Source organism: Osmerus mordax, chromosome 9 (genome assembly GCF_038355195.1).
Source record: "Osmerus mordax isolate fOsmMor3 chromosome 9, fOsmMor3.pri, whole genome shotgun sequence".
Classification (NCBI taxonomy): domain Eukaryota; kingdom Metazoa; phylum Chordata; class Actinopteri; order Osmeriformes; family Osmeridae; genus Osmerus; species Osmerus mordax.
Genome location: NC_090058.1, coordinates 11,010,389 through 11,030,878, shown reverse-complemented (window position 1 = coordinate 11,030,878; position 20,490 = coordinate 11,010,389). Strand labels below are relative to the sequence as shown.

At 47.3% G+C, this 20,490-nt stretch overlaps 1 protein-coding gene across 1 annotated transcript in view; it reads left to right on the top strand.

The window, feature by feature from the left end:
• The first annotated feature begins 6,876 nt into the window (after positions 1-6,876).
• The window catches only part of myo10l1 (myosin X, like 1), a 32,652-nt gene continuing 19,038 nt past the window's right edge, over positions 6,877-20,490 (top strand). Inside the window, exons 1-2 of the mRNA XM_067243252.1 lie at positions 6,877-6,996; positions 15,592-15,690. Of these exons, the coding sequence (XP_067099353.1) occupies positions 6,976-6,996; positions 15,592-15,690 (120 nt within the window). The 5' untranslated portion in view covers positions 6,877-6,975. The remainder of the gene's footprint in view (positions 6,997-15,591; positions 15,691-20,490) is intronic.

Here is a 20,490-nt window from a genome sequence, read left to right as displayed (position 1 = left end):
GTTAACACTGTGTGTTCTTGAGCGTTGTGTGTGTATGTGTATCTGTGTGTATAAGAGAGAGAGCAGTAATGAGTCTTTTCTATAATAATAATAAGACTTTATTTATAGATCACGTTTCATACAAGAATTGCAGCTCAAAGTGCTTTACATAAAATCAATAAAAACAATATTATAAGTAATAAAAGTAATAAAACCCTTCTGAACACAGGCCACAGTCTTTGCGGTAATCCAGAACACACAAGCCGCAGTCGTTGCGATATCTCGAGCCACAGTCTTTGTGGTTTCCCAATATAAATGTCAAAATATAATATAACTAAACAAAACAAAACAAAAAAAAGCTCAGGCCTTTTTTAAGAGCAGTCCAGAACCTATGATGAGCTCAAGGCTTTTAAAGAGCAATCCAAAACACACAAGGCTTGATAGCATTACCAAGTGCTCAGCTTAGAGTTGCAAATATTTGTTTGCAAACAGTCATATATTCACTAACACACACATGCGTGGTATGTGTTTAATACTATTAATTTGTCCACCATCTGTTACAGACCTGACAAAGCCTTTATCTCTCATATTCAGCTCTATATTTTCAAGCTCCCCTCTCTCTTTCTGTCTCTCATGCCTCCTTTGTTCTTTTTCTTCCTTTCCCATTTTCTTCCTCTCCCTTTTGTGCACTTTTCTCCTTTTCTTTCTCTGTGTCTTGTTTCTGTCTCTCTCTCTCCCCCCCCCTCTCTCTCTCTCTGTCTCTCTGTCTCTCTCTCTCTCTCTCTCTCTCTCTGTCTCTCTCTCACACACACACACACACACACACACACACACACACCCACAAACACACGCACACACTATTCTTAAAATGTACAACTGTGTATGAGTGTGGGAGACAGAAACAGCCTGCTGGGAGATCTTGTGAGGTCTGTTTAATCTTGTCATTACAATGAGTAATTTAATCTGCTCTGATTAGGATTATGCTTCATTTGCCTTAATCTTACTGGGGTAGTCTGTCAGAGTAATAAGATAATTGATGTAGGTCTACATTACAGTGGCAATTTACCAACCTATTGCAGTATGCAGTTATTCTGTTGTGGTGCCAGCTTCCCTCCCACACACACCTAGATGTCATTGATGTCCTGAGGTGTAATATTTCAATATTTCAATGTTTTATTTGGACATCGAGGATCCTTCAGTCCTCAGCCCCAGGCTTTCTTGCTGTCACCTCAGTCTGAACACACACAGGAACAGGAAGCATCTTTGTCCCTGAGTTCTTAGGAGAACAGATGAATGCCATGTTGTGGGAGTTAAGGGATCTTCTCTGCTAACATAGTGTAATCCCAGACTTGTATTGTACTATATGATTATATGATATATGAGCATGTATGGACCGACTGAGCAGCCATGTTGAGGTAGTGGCCTCCTGTATTGTCTGCTTTGTGAGGACTGTGTGTGTGCGTGAGTGTGTGTGTCCTTACTGTCCGCTGTGTTGGGGTGTAGCTGATTAAATTACCCCACTGTCTGTCGAAAGCCAGGGGGTCGCAACGGTAGCTAATTTAGTCAGAAGACATGCTGTCATGGGGGGAGGGAGGGGCATAGAGGAAGGAGAAACGGGGGGAGAGCGGGGGGCAGACCTCCGAGGGGCAGGGAGGCGGGGGGTGAAGTGGGGTGGCCAGGATGAAGTCATCTCTCTGGTGGTATTAAATGAGATCAGACCCTCTCCTGTACACACAGACACCAGCAGACATGCACACAGACCCCCTTTCGCTCTTCTTCCTGCCCCCCCTGCTAGTGGTCCCTCTTCTTACGTCACTAGTACCCCTGGGGCATTTCTCTGCATCCCCAATTACCCCTTTGCCCTCCTTCAGCCCCCTTTTCCCTGGCAGACCACAACACACATTGCTATCTCAAGAAAGCAGAGAAAGTGAGACACTCTTTCTTAGTCTCTCTTTCTTACTCTCTCCACCACCACAATCATCACATACAAATATGCCCATGTTAGCATATGCAGCCATATTAACCTATTACTGCATTAGAAGGTGTGTGTCTATGCACACTCTGCATGCATGCGTGAGAAAGAGAGCGTGAGAGAAAAAGAGATGGTCGAGTTCTAGATTAGGGCTCTATTTTCATTTTCCCTTATTGAGGATCAGGGGGGATAAAGGTGTGGGTCTGTGTTATATACCGGTATGTGTGTGCGTGTGATTGTGTGTGTGTGTGTGTGTGTGTGTGAGAGAGAGAGACTATGTGTAACATTTGCACATATGTGGGTCAGTTAATATCACCTTGATCAACAAAAGCATAAACAGGACTTTGCCTACAGTTATGGAATGGGAAATTAGTGTGTGTGTGTGTGTGTGTGTGTGAGACGAGCTTGTGGTGTGTGTCGCCTATCTGTCTGTGAGAACCTTTTCTGTTCATCTCAAATAACAGAACTCATTAATACAACAAACATGGAGATATCCCATGATCCACCTCAGCCGCTCAACAGGAAATGCCCTACAGTACGTGCACCGTCTGACCCAAGTCACAGGACATCATCCAGCTCCAACATGTGTTTGTTGTATGGTTATCTGGGTGTATGTGTGTGAGTGTGTACGTTTGTTTGCATGTGTGTGTTACCAGAGAACAGAGTATCATATACACACATGAATCATCATGCATCATGCACTGTTCCCCCGAGGGACTATCATGTCAGTAAAAGTCATCCAGAATGTCTCTTCTTTCTTTTCTCTCTGGAGCAATGACCACACACAAATACACACGTCAACTCCCGGCCTCATTCCTGAAGGAAACGGAGGACAGAAGATCTCAGACACCCGCTGGATGCAGACTTGGTGCTCTCACATCATTAAGTGTCTTCCAGAGGAGAGATCAGTGATATCACATATAGTGTCACAGGATGTGGGACACAATCCTTTTCTACACGGCCAGTACATATATTCTCTTCATCATTTGCCCTGTTCTGTCTACCATTTCATAATGCTTTCTTCCCTGACCTTTCCTCTTTCCGGAAATCCTCTGACTCCTAATCCACACTAACACCAGTCTGGTCTCCCAGATTCGGGGGATCCTACCTATATCTGGCCTTTGGACAGGCAGATTACTGATCAATACTGGCTGATTGATTGTTGATGAAGAGAAAGACAGGGAAGCATTGGACTGGATTGTGGAAGTGTGATCGCATGTGTATACTACATTGAAATTGTTTGTGTGTGGTGTGTTAGTGATGAAACGACTGTATGAATGTGGTTGTGTTTCGGTGTGTGTGTGTGTTGCGTGACTAATGTTTGAATCGTCTGGTTCAGACAGCAGTGGTGGATAGAGTTTAATATCTGTCACTAATCGAATACAAATGACATTTGGGGATGTTTAGGAACCTCATCTGGTTCATATTGAATTTGCTGCCGTCTGTGCTCTGTGTGGGATGTGCCAGCATGTCTGTAGTAAACATGTGGGCTGGAAGGAGGTCCATGTCTGTCAGTAAGGCCTTCTGAGGCTTTCTATGTCATTGTTTCTTGTTTAAAAATGTTCAACAGTCATAAACGATTCCCTGTCTGGAAAGGGAGAAAAGAACAATGGAAACCGAGGAAACGGAAGAGATAGAGAGGGTGGGGGTGATAAAGAGAAATGTATTGCCTCTGGTCCATAAAACTGATTGGCTGTGAAATTGGGAGTGATGAGAACAAGACTCACTAGACAACCTGTGATCTCCAAAGGACATGCAGACACACAAGTGTGTTTGTATGTGTGTGTGTGTGTGTGTGTGTGTGTGTGTGTGTGTGTGTGTGTGTGTTGATGGCTAGTGACGTGGATGGAGGACTCAGCCTTCAGCTCATTGGTAATCTGTCGACATTCTCTACCAGACAACCAGAGATTTATTGATGATCTATCCACAACACACTCCCTGATTTAATACATGCACACACTCTCCCTGATTTAATACATGCACACATTTGCTCACAGTTGCATTTTCAAACACACACATGCATGTGCCCATGCCCTCACACATACATACACACACACACACACACACGCACACACACACACACACACACACACACACTTATACTAAGGAATATTGAGTGGGATGAGTAAGCAGAGTAATAACCCTCAGGGTATGGTATTTCCCAGAATGCATCACTGTGGGTCACTCAATGCTCTACTGGTGTTGGCATGGCAATTATCCTAGTGTGTGTTAATGGTGTTTGTAGTGTTGAGAATGTGTCCTGTAGCCGAATCCTTTATTTGGTCAATAAGTTTTATGCGATCACAGATACCCTTTTTGCTTAAAGGTGTGGTACAGTGTGAATCTTTGTTTCAGCATGTGTGTATATGTGTTAGTCTCACAAGAGATCACGTATGTTCTTCCAAAAGGACAGATTGTACTTGTCAAGTTATTATTAAGGTAGTCTCTAAGGTAGACAATATGTCTTGTTTTATTCACACTGAATCGTTTAATCTTCTAAAATAGGCCAAGGAAATCAGGACACCATCCAACTATCTTTCTATTTCCTTGATAAACTCTGTTCTGATGGCTGCCTACAGTCATATATCTGCTCAACCTCTAGAGTTACGAGCATCCAACAACAGTTTGTTTATGTTTGTGTGCATGTGCCTGTGTGTGTGTTTGTCTGTGTGTGTGCCTGTGTGTGTGCACGTGTCTGTGCTGGTATATTGCTGCCAGCACAAAAGGGGGCCCTGGTGTAGGGTGGAGTTGTCGAGCTGTCTGCGTGATGAAGATGGAGAACAGAGACACACACGCACAGGAGAGAGGCCCCTATTTTCCTCCAGGGCTCCAAAGGGACTGGCTGAGCAACACAATGCCTTGCCCCAGAGAGGCCTCACCCTGCTGGGCTACAGACTGCAGCACCTGGCCCCTCGTTCTGGGCATCTGGAGAGAAGAACCACACACACCAAGTCACACTGCTAACAGCTGGTGTGTTCGGATCCATTAAAATCAGTTTTATGTACGCTCATGAATATTCCAAATGAACCTGGAGAGGGAGGTCTGAGTTACAGAGTTCTGTTTGTGTTTTCTGGATATTTTAACTGAATCCCAGATAGCAGAAGGCTACTGGGACTACTGTTGGGCATTAGTGCTTCAGTCTTGTGGCCCTTTCCAGTTTCTTTTGAGGGGGAGTTTTCAAGTCTCTGATCCTTTGTGCTTGTGTGTGTTTGTGTGTGTGTATGTCAGCCCTATCATCTTCCTACCAAGGCCCCTGAGCGACCAGAGGGGGCTTTTTAGGAATGATCACACAGAAATATTAAGTATGTGCGTGTCGTCATGCACTGAAATGAAGCAGTCAGTTGATCTTAAAGGGGATTTAGGATGATATGGTGACAGCTCCACCCACTCAGCTAATGTAGACATCATGATGTCATGATGTGAGTGTGTGTATACACAGTTCAGTGTGAATGTGTGTCAAAGGGAATGCTCCTTTCTGTATTGTTAGGAATTCTGCCCAGGCACAAAATCTATTGCATATGCAGGAATAAATTGAAGACAATAATTTCCATATTTCTTACTGTAAGGAAAAAAACGGAATCTGTAGACTCCATCTGTTCAGGTTCAATCCTTGTATAATTGTTTAGACTATTATTTTACAACTGAGACTGACTGGATCAACATGAGGTGATGATGGTTACAGTAATGATGCCCTGAAGTGTGTAACTAGATTCTGATGTCTCCCTGTAAAAGTTGACTGGTAGCGTATGTGTAGCTTTGGTGAACCATCCTGATCTTGTGAGCTCACGTTTTAATTCAATTGAGGACACATTAATTAGCTGCGTTAGCGCAGCGATTAGCCTATTTTACCAGGCCATTATGGCCATCTCAGTCATTGAATTTGACATCAAACATTTTTTTACGTAACTCGAGGAGGTTGGTGGTATGAGGGGGAGGGGGGGGGGGGGAGCTGGGTGTGACAGTTGACAGAGATGGGGGGTGGAGGGGGTGGGGGGGGGGGGGGGAGCTGGGTGTGACAGTTGACAGAGATGGGGGGTGGAGGGGGTGGCACTAAGGAGGACAGATGGGATGACACTCTCTTTCATCTGATCTGAAACCAGAGCGATGTCAGTCTCTTCTTCACCTAATGTAGATGATGTCTTCAACCACAGATGAGGGGTTGGGTTACCTGACCTCTTAGCTCGAAACAAACAACTGTATTAATGTTTGGCTGTTTATAATGCTTGTTTCTGAAGTATGTTTGATAGCTTATGGGAACCCCTTTGTCAATATCTCTTCCAAAGCAGGTTCTGGTCAATGCTTGTTGAGTTTTGAGTTTCACAAGAATGTCTTTCTCATTGTCTGTCTGCCTATCTTGTATGTTTATTTCCTCTGCTTACTAAATTTATCAGAGGAATTTGACACTGATCTCTTTATTCAGTCTGTGTGTGTATATTAGAAAGAGAGAGAGAGAGACTGGAGGAGAGAGGGATAAGGAGAGAGAGAGAAAAACTATAGGGAGGCAAGGCTTCTTCACAGTGTATGGCGCCGCCCCACCGCCCGTCCCTGTGTAGACAAGCTCATTCAGCCCCTGCATGGACCGCTAGTCGCACACACACCCACACACACACACACACACACACACACACACGCACACACCACCTCCACACACGTCTATACACATGCCCGGCGCTGCGGTGCGGGTGAACTGAATGTCGAACTGGCACCTGCAGCAATCGAGGGAATTACCGTTTTTTAGGCTATGTACCAGCTGCTGGCGTGGAATTTAACTTGTAGTATAGCCCATCACACGGACACACTAACGGAAAGAGTGTGCGTAACCTCTCCCTCTTGCTGTGCAGGAGCCTATACGGTTAGAAAGACAGGGGCTGGTGAATGGAACACATCAACGGACGGTGCTATCACCTCTGTCCCATTCCAAGAAATACGTAGACCCGGTGATTGCAGTGATTTAGCCAACCGGTGTACCGAGTGAGCGTCGGCCCATTCGCGGACTGCACGCGCGCTCGGTAGGAAAAGGGAGGATGGAGGCGTTTTTCACGGAGGTAAGCCAGATAAATGTGTGTCACCGGCTAGGGCTGGACGGTAAAACGGGATTAGGCTACCACATATTTCTAGGCTGTTGATGTTTATGCTGCACTGTTCGTGTGTTCTAACCAAATCATTTTGAATTCTCTGCACGTCTGTGTTTTTAATCACACCTTTTTGGTAGGTGCTATTAGGTGGTATGCCTGGCATGCCGAAAGCCCTCGCTTAAATAAGCATATTGCCTTGTGAAAAGTAGTCTATTAGAAAACGGTTTTAGCACCGATAGCATTTAATGGCACCATGATAACATATCGATATTTTGTTGTAGATGTGACAATAATCTGTCACCATGTCTCAGGTAGGCTGTGGGCCCACCGACATTAATATCAACACGGGCTTCCAGATTTTATGGTCTTGCATTGAAGCCTCGAGCCGTGTAGTTTAAACTGCCCTCTCTATTTATTCACACTCGGGGGAGAGTAATTGGCTAAAGGGGGCTATCGGAGTTTAAGGCTTTGGCTCTTCATAACAACTTGGATTAATCCCAATCTGGTGAGGGGGAAAGCCCTTGCTGTGTTTCTGTTATACAGGGCAGGTTAGGTTATGAGAATAGTGCGAGACCGAGCGGTAAACCCTTGCCGGTCTTCTTCGCCATTGGACGGTCGTTATTGGCTCTGAGGACGGGAAGGGGTTGGTAATATGATGGCGGGGTTTGAGGAAGGGGTGGTTCTGTGGAAGAAGAGAATGGGATGGGGGTGCATGATGAGAGCTTGTTTTGAGCGCCCCTCCATGGAAAGTGGGCAGCAGGTGAGATAAAATCAAGGGTACCGCAATGGTTGTTATCAATCGAATGCATCATCACACCCTCTCGCGCGTGTCCCTTACTGAATGATTTATGGGGCATTTACGACGTCCCGGCACGTTGCTTGCCAATACCATCCTGTCGGATTGAGAGAGGGGGAGACAGAAAGCGAGAAAAGCGTTCTTGTATTTTGGTGTTGAAATCGCGTTGTTACCGTCTCTTTAAAAATCAATAAGCTAATTTACTGCTCTCTCCCACCGCTCACATGCAGTCACCTTTCTTGACTGACCGTGAGTCTTCCCGTAAACTGGTCTGAGATAACCACACAAATTATTCCACTACATAGTGTTTTAGACGACAAGGCTTCTTGTCTCCATTCACCACTGAAAGATACAGTAGTGAAAGTGTTGCCCTCTCAAAGCCGCCTCTCTCCATTTTCTTCTTCTTTCTCCCCTCCTTCCCTCCTCCACTCCATCCATCATCTTGGGAGAGTAACTTGCAATACAGTTTTGGTCCTCCTTCCTAAACACACAAACACGCAGTGATGTCAGTGTGTGTGCGGCAAGACCTCGACCCCTATGTCATATCGCAGGTTGTCATTCTCACTAGAGGGTGTGTGTGTCTGTGTGTGCGCACCTTTCCCTAACTGTCTGTGTTATAGCGGACACTAGGACCCAGAAACCAATTTGTCCGGGTCTACCTTTTTCTGTTGGAATGGGATACCGAGGTGTGATGTGTTGAGTCATGAGGGGTACGATCTGACAGTTGCAGCGAACACCTGCATGTACATGAGTCCATGTGTGTGTGAGGGATAGAAAAGACACACGGTACCTTTGGGATACCATGGCAGCGAAGTCAGGATTGTGACAGCGCACACAGAGAGGATTCTGGTCAGAGCTAGTACAGAGATCCGTCTCCTGTGTATTGGACCCTATTCCTGTAAGGTAATTCCTTTAGGCTCTCTGCCTCTTTGAAGTATTGATCCCACCTCATTGATCCAGAAACCTCAGCGACCCCCCCCCCCCCCCCCCCCCCCCCCCCCCCCACCAAGCCTTTTTCGACCCCCAGCCGAGAGAAAGAGAGAGAGGAGGAGAGAGGGGAGGAAAACCACTCCTTTCAGGCCGAGAACCAACTGTATGAGAGCGAGGAGTAATTACAATGAAGTGGGCTGTAAATTATTACCATGACAGTTATGAGTCATGGACCGACAGACCCTCAGCTCTTCGGCACTCATTCAGGTTATTTCTTTCCCTATCCCTCTGTCATATATCCATATGTTCCTTCTTTCTAAATATTTTTATTAATATTATTCTCTTTATGTCCCCCACCCACTCACTCTCTCTCTCTCTCTCTCTCTCTCTCTCTCTCTCTCTCTCTCTCTCTCTCTCTCTCTCTCTCTCTCTCTCTCTCTCAGTCAACCCAAACATGAAATGTCAGGTGACATCACATTGTACATCACAACGTATCTTGCCCAAGTTCTATCTTTGAGAACAAGTATGTATGTGTGTATGGAAGTGTGTTTGTGTGTGTTTCTGGTAGGTTTACAGTGGCAGGTGTGACTCAGGCACAGACAGGTGTGAATATGCATGTACTGTAACAGCTTTGAACATGGATCCTTCTAGGTCAGCTGCTACTGTGTCAGCATTTTCTCTCTATTTAGTTCACGCTTACTTTCTCCATCCTTCCATCTCTTCCTCTTTCCACCCTTCTCTCTTCTCCCTCCCCCCCTCTCTCTCTCTCTCTCTCTCTCTCTCTCTCTCTCTCTCTCTCTCTCTCTCTCTGATGTCCATCCAATCCTCATCTATCTTGCTGTGCTGTCTGTATCTCTCTCCTCCATGACTTTCTCTCTCTCTGCTCTCCATCCTTCTGTCATCACTCTTATTTTTTATCTGACTCTAACCCATGTCAGATGAATCCCCCTATCACTTTTGACCTCTCCACCTCGGGATTTTAATGAATTCAAATGGGATTTAATGGCACGATAAGCCACTTCTGCAGTATGCTGCATACGTAGTGTAAAGTGTTCAGTGTGGGGCCTATAGCATGTAGTGTATAGTGTGTAGGATGTGGCCTATAGCATGTCGTATAGGCTGCTGGTTGAGCAGAGAGAGCATTCACTGGAGATGTGTGACCTATTTTCAGCAGAACCAAACACATTTGTTCTGCTCAGAAGCTGCATCAGCTCTCTCTCTCTTTCTCTCTCTCTCCCTCTCGCTCTTTCTCCTCTATCCCTTTGCTCAATCTCTCACTCCCTCTGTCCTCTATTCCCTTGCCGTCTCTCCATCTTTCCTCTATCTGTTCTCTCTCTCTTCATCCTTCTCTCCTCTAACCCCGTACAATCCCACTGTTCCTATTCTTGGTGCCTCTCCAGCTCTCTTTCGCCCCCCAACCCCCCCCCCCCCCCCTCTCTCTCTCTCTCTCTCTCTCTCGCGCTCTCTCTTTCTCTCTCTCTTTTATGCGTGGGAGCAGTTCTCTGCTTATGAATACCATTACAGCCATTTCACATCCTTATTCCTAAGAAGTTCATTCCTTCTTCCTCACAGGATGCTATCTACCACTTTACTAAACACCAATACACCTTCTCTCTAGCAGTCAGAACTTCATTTCCCAGAACCCCTCTCTCTTAACACATCAACTCCCAGCATCAACCCTCAAGCCAGGGGATGAGGGGTTAAGCACAAAGAGCCTGTTTCCATGGCACCCTGTTTCCATGACATTGCCGAGGAGTCCTGTTGCTGGGACGAGGGTGTGACTGTAGTTTAATCCAAGATGAGAGAGAATGTGATAATTAGCCAACTGTTCATGATCGACCTCTCAGAGAGGATTAGAACCAGTATGTGTTTTTTTTGTGCGTGTGCACGTGTGTGTCCATACTGCCAGGTGTTTTACACCTACAAGACAGACTAATCCCTTTCACGGACAGGTGTGACCATAGCACAGGTGACACACAGAAACACAGCGTGACCATTCCGAGCTGAAACACACACACACACAATGACCTTTCTGATATTGAACACACACACACAGATACACACACAATCACCAGCTTTCTCCTGCCCAACACCATAATCTGCTAAGAGCATCATCTTGCTGTTAGTATTATCACCTCTAATGGACAATTCTGACACAGTTTGGCCCCTCCTCCATCTGACAGGTGGGGGAGGGGGGGGGGAGGGGGGGGTGACCTGGAGCCAACAACGTCTCTTTCCACTCTGACGGTTACTGGTGGCTGCCATGTCACTGTTACAGACGATCATTACATTGCACAGCGCCGTGGTCTAGAAAAATGTACAAGCTAAGTTGAATATAATGTCATTAGGGACCCGTTAAAAGGCCAGTGCTCTCATATTCACCGCTTGAACAGCCCTATCCCAAAAACGGACGCAAAGCAAATGTGACTGCAGTGGCAACAGACATATTTCAGACGGGCTGTTGACCTCCTGAGTGTCTGTCTGACCCCAGCTAATGGAGGAGGGTTATTGTGAGAAACTCCGCCCATCAGTTACACCCACCCCTCCCCCAGGAAACGCATGCTCCCCCCCCCATCCAACCTCCTCTCATAGGTACAGCTGATGGATAGACGGACAGTAAAAGAGAGAGAGATGAGGGGCCGCGGAGATGAGGGAGGACACGGGAGGAATAGGTTGCAAAAGGTGAAAGAATTGCGGGAAACCAGAGGAAGAGAAAAGAGGAAGACCTGGAGGTCTATTTAGGTGGTTCTACTCAATAGATGTAATGGGACTGTTGGGGCGTTCAGGGAGGTTGTAAATCCCAACCCCCTCCCTCCCTACACACACACATACACACACGTGGCTTGTTCACCCTTGACTCCCCTGTCTCTGGAGTCCAGCCCCCGCCCCCACCCCCCCCCTTCCTGGTTTTCTGTTTCCTGTCTGTACTCTGACTCTGGTTCACCATTACCTTCTGTCTGATCAGCTGTTTCTGTCATCATTTATTCATGCATGATTCTCTCGTTTTACTCCCGCCATCGCCCCTCGACCCAGACCCCCAATCTCTACCCTAGCTCTCTCTCTCTCCCACCCTCTTGTTGTTCTCTCTCTCTCTCTCTCTCTCTCTCTCTCTCTCTTCTCTCTCTCTCTCTCTCTCTCTCTCTCTCTCTCTCTCTCTCTCTCTCTCTCTCTCTCTCTCTCTCTCTCTCTCTCTCTCTCTCTCTCTCTCTCTCTCTCTCTCTCTCTCTCTCTCTCTGTCTCTCTCCCTGAAAGGCTGTCAGATCTGCAAGTGCTTCTGTGATGGTGTGATTACATCATTGTCTTCTTTCCTCCCCCCCTCATTCATCATCCCTATGTCTTTCGTTCTCTATCGCTCATCTTCTTCAGCTCTCTTGTTCCCCCTCTCTCTTCCCTTCATTGCTGTCTCAGGGAGGTTACACTGAAGAGTTGACCTGCAATCAGGACACGGATATGTCATGTTTGTGTGTGTTTGTGTGTGTTAGTTGTTCGTGCCATTAATGGTATTCTCAGTCAGAGCTGAATGTCACCCTGACGTGACTTCATGCAGGAACTTCATCACGTAAGACACTATTAGTCATCGCCTCTGACTGAACCAGCTCTCCTTGACTCAGCAAGTGTGTGTGCATGTGTGTGTGTGTCTGGTTAAATTGCATGTATGCAGGGGTCGACTGTGAGTGTGTCTTTTCTGGTGCTAAGTGTGTGTGCATGTGTGGCGAGAAGTTGATCACATTTAGGCCTGCTTTGTGAGTGTTTGCTGTAGCATGAGGGGTCCTGAGAGGGAGGGGTCCTACATCAGAGGCTGTCTGCGGGGCAGTGCCTCACTCAAAGGGCACGGGGCGTCTATGTGATCGCCTGAATGGAAACATGACCCTTATAATTTACGTCTAGCACACACATTGCCATTCCCTGCTCTGAGCCGAGTGCACAGGGTCGGGTTTGTTTGCGCGTGTGTCTGTGTGTGTGTGGAGAGGCAGATGTTAGGGGCCTATACCTACACCTAATCACTGGTTGTTCAAACTATCTGCAATTTGAGTCCAGGTTGTCCAGGTAGTGCTAGCATCCTGGCCTGGTTTGGGGGAGGTCAGAGGTCAGGGGTAACGTGGTGATTGAGGTTGATTGAAAAGGAATGGAGAGTAAAGAGTGTTGGCTGTCCAGTTTGGCTCGAAGTGTGTATGTGTGTGCGTGTGTGCAAGTATACATGTTTGTGAGTGAGTGTGTGTGTGAGAGAGCAATTGAGTGTGTGTGAGTGTATGTGCGTGTGTGTGTGCGTGAGTATTTGTTTGAGTGGGGATGTGTGAGTGTGTCGTGTTGATGGATACAGGAGGGAGATGCTGCAGGGATATAGAGAGATAGAAGATAAAGTGGAAGGGAGGGCCAGGTGTGAGGTGAGTGTCAATCACTCTTCACAAGACCTGCTGAATGTGTTTGTGTGCGGGGCGGGGGGAGGGGAGGGGGGGGGCATGTTGTCATGCACAGCCGACCCTGTCTGTCTGGACTGGTAACAGACAGGGGGAGGAGTGAGAGAGGATGACGCAGTCTGGAAGGAGCAAGTGGGTTTTAAAGCTGGCAGGTCATTTACAACCCCCCCCCCCTCCCCCCAAGAGAATGCATCCCTCAGACACAGCAGATCGATCTTCAGCTGGAGAGCAATTTATCGAGAGAGGACAGAAAGAGAGATACAGAGAGGACAGGAAGAGAAAGAAATAGAGGAGGGACAGACAAAGAGAGGAGAGAGATGTGGGAGGAGACAGAGCCGGAGAGAGAGGGAGGGGGACATGGAGAGTTATGGGAGGGGGTGAGGATTGAGTGATTGATAGTGTATGCATGCTTTGTGGCAAAGGTCAGACTAGGGGTTAGGGGTGAGGCATTCAGTCATAAGTTGGGTCAAGGGTCATTGTTTAAGTAAAACAGGAAGTACTGAATAGGAAGGTCAGGAAAAACAGGAAGGTCAAGAGGTCAGTGTATTGTCATGGTGATGGCTGTGTGTGTTGGAATCTGCCAAAGAGATGTAGGGCCTGAGAGAGAGAGCTAGACAGTGAGACAGAGGGAGAGAGAGAGAGAGAGAGAGAGAGAGAGGGGGAGAGGGAGAGAGAGAGAGAGAGAGAGAGAAGAGAGAGAGAGAGAGCGAGAGGAGGATAGACTGAGAGATTTAGAGAGGCACAGTTGTGAAGAGCGGAAAAGGCAGAAAGGGAGAGAGAAAGAGAGATAAAAAGTTTGACACAGCAAGAAACTTGCTCCTTGTAGAAAAAAGTGGGATATCAACATTCAACAAGCCGTGTTCCTTATTTTTTACCCTTTGTCTCTCTTAAAAGTATGTATGTGTAGTTGCGCACCGTGTAGTGTTTGTGTGTGTGTAGGAGTGTGAGACTGTATATTTGGCACGACTGATGGTGCTAAGGGCTCTTTCTACAGGAGTCATTTAAGCATTGTTCAACCTCTTGCTCTATCCTGATTCACTCAGCTGGGACATCTGAGTGTGTGTTCTGTGTGTGTAAGTGTACGTGTGTGTCATGTGTAGTTTATGCCTGGTTAACTAGACTGAAGCAATGCTGGCTTCCTTTGTCTGCACAGTGTGTGTGTGTGTGTGTGTGTGTGTGTGTGTGTGTGTGTTAAGTGGCTGTAAGGGGTTGCCTGGGGGTGTGAGCCATCTGTTGCTAAAACAATTCTTCTCCTCTTTCTCCACCCCTCTTTCTCTGTCTTTCAGATGCAAACATCTGGTCTTGCATATAGTGCTGGTCTGCCTCCTCCTACTCACCATCCACTCCTCACCTCCACCTACCACTCCTCACCTATAACTACCACTCCTCACCCCTACCTCACCTTTACCAACCACTCCTCACCTATAACTACCACTCCTCACCCCTACCTCACCTTTACCAACCACTCATTACCTATAACTACCACTCCTCACCCCTACCTCACCTCTACCAACCACTCCTCACCCATAACTACCACTCCTCACCCCTACCTCACCTCTACCAACCACTCCTCACCCATATTTACAGCTCCTCACCTCCACCTACCACTCCTCACTCCAATCTCACTTTGACCTCATCCCTTATCATCTAAACACTTTAGTGTGTGAAGGTCAAAACTCAGTTTTGTTCTCTATGGCTGTGGAATCTTCTTACCTTAGATTCAGGATGAATTTGAGGTTCTCTCCACTTGCCTCTCCTCACCCCGCAGTGACACTCATTCCATCTCTTCCCCTCCTCCCCTCCTCCGCCCTGCCTGACAGTGCCTGGTTAGGGTCTAGAGGTCAGAGGTCACCAGCTCTGTGTGAAAGAGCTCTTTGTCTATGAGGGTCCGACCGAACAGAACACACTTCCTCTGACCCTCTGGATCTGTCTCAGTGTACACACACACACACACACAGACACACACATGCACACAGACACACACACAGACACACACACAGACACACACACATACACACACACACATGCACAGACACACACACACAGACACACACACAGACACACACAGACACGCACAAATACAAACACACACACCACACACATGCAATCACACACACTTCATGCAGACACACACACCTACACACTTCTGGGGCTGTTGCTCTGTAGTCCAGCTGTTTCGCTCTTCACTTCCCCTGAAGCACATCTGCACCGTCTGTCTGTGAACACACACATTCACACACACATCAGTGAACACAAAAAAACACATATTCCGGTCACACTTGATGAACCATTTCCCTAAGCCCCTGCTAAAACTTGTAACTGTAAACTAGAATTGGTGTTATGTTAGGGATAGATGCACTGTGAATAGTGTGTGTGTCTGTACCGCATCAACAACTCTCTCTGTGTGTGTGTGTGTTGCAGGGGACCCGTGTGTGGGTCAGGGAGAAGGAGCAGCTGGTCCCCTCGACCATCAACTCCTGTGCTGATGGAACCCTCGTCCTCACCACAGACTACGGAGAGGTAAGACACACACACACCTACTCACTCACTCACTCATTCACTCACGCAAGCACATACACACACGTACAGGCACACCTACACACTCTCTTTCACACATAAGCACACGCATACACACACAATATCAGTGGCTGGCCTTTCATAAACAATGACATGACCTATATTAGTCATAGGGAGGGGTACGTTTGTATTGTAACTGAAAGGTCTGTAAAACAACCTGTGTGTCATGCAACTGTTTCAGGACTGGGCACGGCTTGTGTGAAAGTACCCAGTTCTCATCAACGGTTGAGTTTCAACATGAAGCAGATTTTGTTTACAGGACTGGTTTGTTTAAGGTTAGAAGCTATGAGGTAAAGGGGTTTGGGTTATGGGATTGAGGGATCACGTGAGAGGTGAGAGGCTGGAGGTAAATGAGGGTTAAAGATGATGAGAGGGTTAGAGTTGATGGCTTCAAAGCACTGAAGTCTAGTCCTCTCCACCACTGCCAACTATACCTCCCTAGTGCTCCAGTTTCTTGTCCCACTTTCATCCCCTCCTCCTCCTCCTCCTCCTCCTCCTGCTCCTCCTCCTCCTCCTCCTCTTTCTCTTCCTCCTCCTCCTCTTCCTCCTCCTCCTCCTCCTCCTCTTTCTCTTCCTCCTTCTTCACCTCCTCCTGCCTATTAAATATGTAAATTCATATTTGACATACATTCTCTCGCCAGAGAGACCAGAGGAAGACTGGGTAGAGATTGGATGGATCGAGAGAGTCTCACAAACAACACAAACACAAGCACACGCACACCCTAAATCCACTCTCTCACTCAAGCCCTCGCCAGCACCGACCACAGAAATGGTATTGAATGTTGCTGTCAATCTCATTAGTAGCGTGTGCATGTGCGTAATCCGTATTTGTCTGAACACACCGACACACACGAACACAGCTTCTGACTGGGTGGATGGAATGGTCTTCTGATGGCTGTTGCGGCGTGTTTGGCACACACACGTCCGCTCCAGTTGGCAGAGTTTAGGCGGAGCTAATAATATAACGGTCTCTGCTGCACCCAATTCAGGGCTCTCTCGCACGCCCTCGCTCTGAGAGTCACTCCCAGGTGCGGATTCAAATAGTTCACATTCTCATTACCTTTACCATTCCTTAAGGATTCAAGTACAGATTTCAATTGGTGTTGAGATTCAGGTTATAGGTTTGAACAGCAACTTTTGGATGAGAGTTGCAGCTGAATCAGTTGTGGGAATTTGACCTTCCCCTATCACTCCCTCTCCTCCCCTCCTCCACCATCCCCGCTCCACCAACCCCTGCTGTTTAAGCACCAGCTCTGCTGGAGGTAGTGAATAGTTAATAGAGAACCTGCAGGGTGGGGAGGGGGTTGCACACTTACACTGTAATAAAGGATCTGAACCCTTCCCCCCCCCCCCTCCCATGCACAAGCACACACACACACAATGCTAGACTCGAGGACAGGTGTGGACTTGTTTGTGTCCCATTCAGGGGACGAGACAGCTTATCTGCAGCCTTATGATAGTGAGGAGAGTTTTGTATGTGATCCAGACCGGAGGTCAGCTGTGTTTGTACATCGACATTATCGATGGAGGATGAAGAATGCTGTGGCGGTGGGGTGGGGTGGGGGGGAATTCCTACTAGAAGAGTTACCATGGAGATGGTCCAGTGCCAGGATTTGCTTACATGATAGGCTGCTGGTGTGTCTTCACATGCATACCTACACACACACACACACACACACACACACACACACACACACACACAGAGTCATGTGACCTGGATTTCAGTAGCTGGCGTGAAAGCTGTAGTGAGAGCTCACATGAGCAGAGAGCATGCTCTAGGGACTTCTTGTTCTACATATACACACACACACACACACATCCACATGCAAAAATGCAAACTCCCAATGGCAAATATCTGCTTTGAATTCACATATTTTCATTCCATTCCATTCCACACACACACACACCCACATGCACACACACACACACACACCTGCAACTCATCAGTTAATGTGTCTCCTGTTTATTCTCCCATTGTATGTCCCAGACAGTCAGTAGGTACTGTACTGTACTACTGCAGCATGTATGTATGTATGAATGCTCTCCTAACCCACTTATCTGAGACCCCACCCCCCCCATCCTGAGTCTGACAAGGTTAGACTTAGTTACTCTGCTGCACATCACACATACGTAACGGGATTAACTCTCTCACACACAAGCACACACAAACACACATGCACACATACAGCACATACAATTCCCTCCCTCCCTCTCTCTCAGTCTCTCCCCCCCCCCCCACCCATCTCAGTGCCCGCTGGAGGGAGATGATCATGGATGTAGGATGATGACACATTAGTGCATTACAGTCTCCATCACTCTATCGACCTGGGCTGTAGTAACAGTCTACCCCCCCTCCCCCCTCCAGAACCACCTCTCTCTCTCTCTCTCTCTCTCTCTCTCTCATGAACCTCCATGTTCATGTGTTTACTGGGGTCTGTACATTCTGCTGTTGGGCCTTTTGTAAAACATGTGGATGTACTCAAACTCTAGAAAGAGGATAATGGGTGCCAACAGCTGTTGAGTAGGCTGATTCCACATGCTTTTGCTGTAAGCCTGTTGACGTATAACTGGGGGTCATTGTGTGTGTGTGTGTGTGTGTGTGGGATGGAGTGGGGGGGGAACCCTCTCAGCTGTGCGATGGCCAGCCACAGAGTATCCTGGTAGCCAGATCCAGATGCTTAGCGGTGTCATCAGATAGAAATCGAATTAGCCCTCTGTGCCGGCCTGCCTGTTTGCCAGGTTGGTGGTACATGCTGCCGGTTGCCTAAGACAGAATCAACCTCCCCCGCCCATGTCCCCCACCCTCCTGTCCCTGACCAGCAGGGGGGCCCTCCTGACTGAGTGTGGGGTTAGAGAGGCCAGGTACTGGAGATAAAGACCCTGAGCCCTGGTGAATGTAACACGGCACATCCTCCTCCTCCTCCACTCTGGAGCGAATATAGGTCACTGTGCCCACAGCTCTCTCTCTTCTTCTCTCACTCTCTTTCCTCCCTCCCTCCCTCTTTCTCTGTCCTCTCGCTCTCTGTCTCTTTTCACCCCTACTCGCTCCTCCTGTCCCTCTCTCTGCTTTTTATCTCTTTCTCTCCCTGACATGTGAAGTCAGATGAAGAGGCTGTCTCCCTTGGCTCTCCTCCTGAATCATGCAAAGAGGCTTCAGACATCAGAGAGCTTTACAGGAAAACCAGTGCATGTGTGTGTGTGTGTGTGTGCCAATGTGCCTGTGTGTATGTGTGTGTCCAAGCAGCAGTGCTACTGGCCCTCTCTACCACCCTCCGTGTCCCAGAACAGGATCTACAACCATAGAAACAAATTAGACTTACTTAACCATGCTCCACTTCACCCCCCCCTCCCTTTTCTGCTCTCTCTCTTTACCCTTCCCTCGCTAACTCTTTTTTCCCCTCCAATGCTCATCGTAAATTATTAAACATGAGCTATCCGAGTTTAGAAAGTGTGGGTTGCTGCTGCTGTGTGTGTTGGTCCGTGTGTGTGTGTTGTTCTATGTGTGTGTTGTTCTGTGTATGTGTGTGTGTGTGTTTAGTATAAGCTGAATCAACATTCACACACCAAATCCGCTCTGAAGCAACCGGAGGGCAACTGAACAGAAGGGAGGCGTTAGAGAAAACCTTTCTCTTTCCAGTTTCCTTGCCTCCCTCTAACCTGGGGTGCATCTTAATAGTTTCTGGTGACACCCTCCCCATGTCTGCTTTAGTGCAGATGAAGGAAAGAATGCGAATTCTTGCATTCTCATTGGCGTGTCAGTCATCCACCAGTGAGCATGTTGTGTATTTGTGTGTGTGCATGTGTGAGTGTGAGGCCTTATCTTTAGCTCCACTGTAATTTGGTTGGAAGGGTAAAGAGACACTTGCCTTGTGATTGAAACGGCTCTCAGTCCCAAATTACGGGGCTGGTGGCTTAGATAGAGCTGGCCATTAACTAAGTGTGTGTGTGTGTGTGTTTGAATCCCAGACAGCATGAGATAAAGATGGAGAAAGAGGGAGAGAATTTATTTGTCTAAGATTGAACTGGTAAATGTACGTCTTTGCTGGAGATGAAAAGGGAGAGTGAAGACAGTGGATATTTGGAGTGGGGGACGGGGATAGGGGAGGGGGAGGAGGAACATGAAATGTGAGAGGAAGATGTGAACGAGAGTGGGGAAGACATTAATGAGATGAAAGAGAGAAAGAGTGGAACAGTGAGCACCCAAGGAAGTTAGAAAATGAAAAAAATCTGAGAGGAGTGAGAAAGGGATTGTTTTGAGAGGAGGGGAGTGAAATTTGATCAAAGAGAAAGATGGGGACTTTCAGAGAAGAAAGAGGAGGAGGATAGAGGAACACAGATAGAGAAAGAGAGAGAGAGCGAGAGAGAAAGAGAGAGAGAGAGAGAGAGAGAGAGAGAGAGAGAGAGAGAGAGAGAGAGAGAGAGAGAGAGAGAGAGAGAGAGAGAGGGGAAATAAAGTAGAATAGAGAGAAAAGAGAGGAGCTTTAGACTAATGGACTTGAAAATAATCTGAGAGCTGCTCTCATTGTGTGTACGTGTGTATGTGTGCGCGTGTGTGTGTGACGCCCTTTACAACAACTTGCTGGTGCTTTGCTCCAGAGTGATTCCAGAGTCCTGCTGGAGACTGAGACTGTGGTCTCGTAGAAGTGGGTCTCTGGTCCAGCGCACAGCTGTGTGGGGCGTGACCAACATGCATGTTAATTATCATACTACACGGACCGGCATGTTTCTCCCACCATCAACACA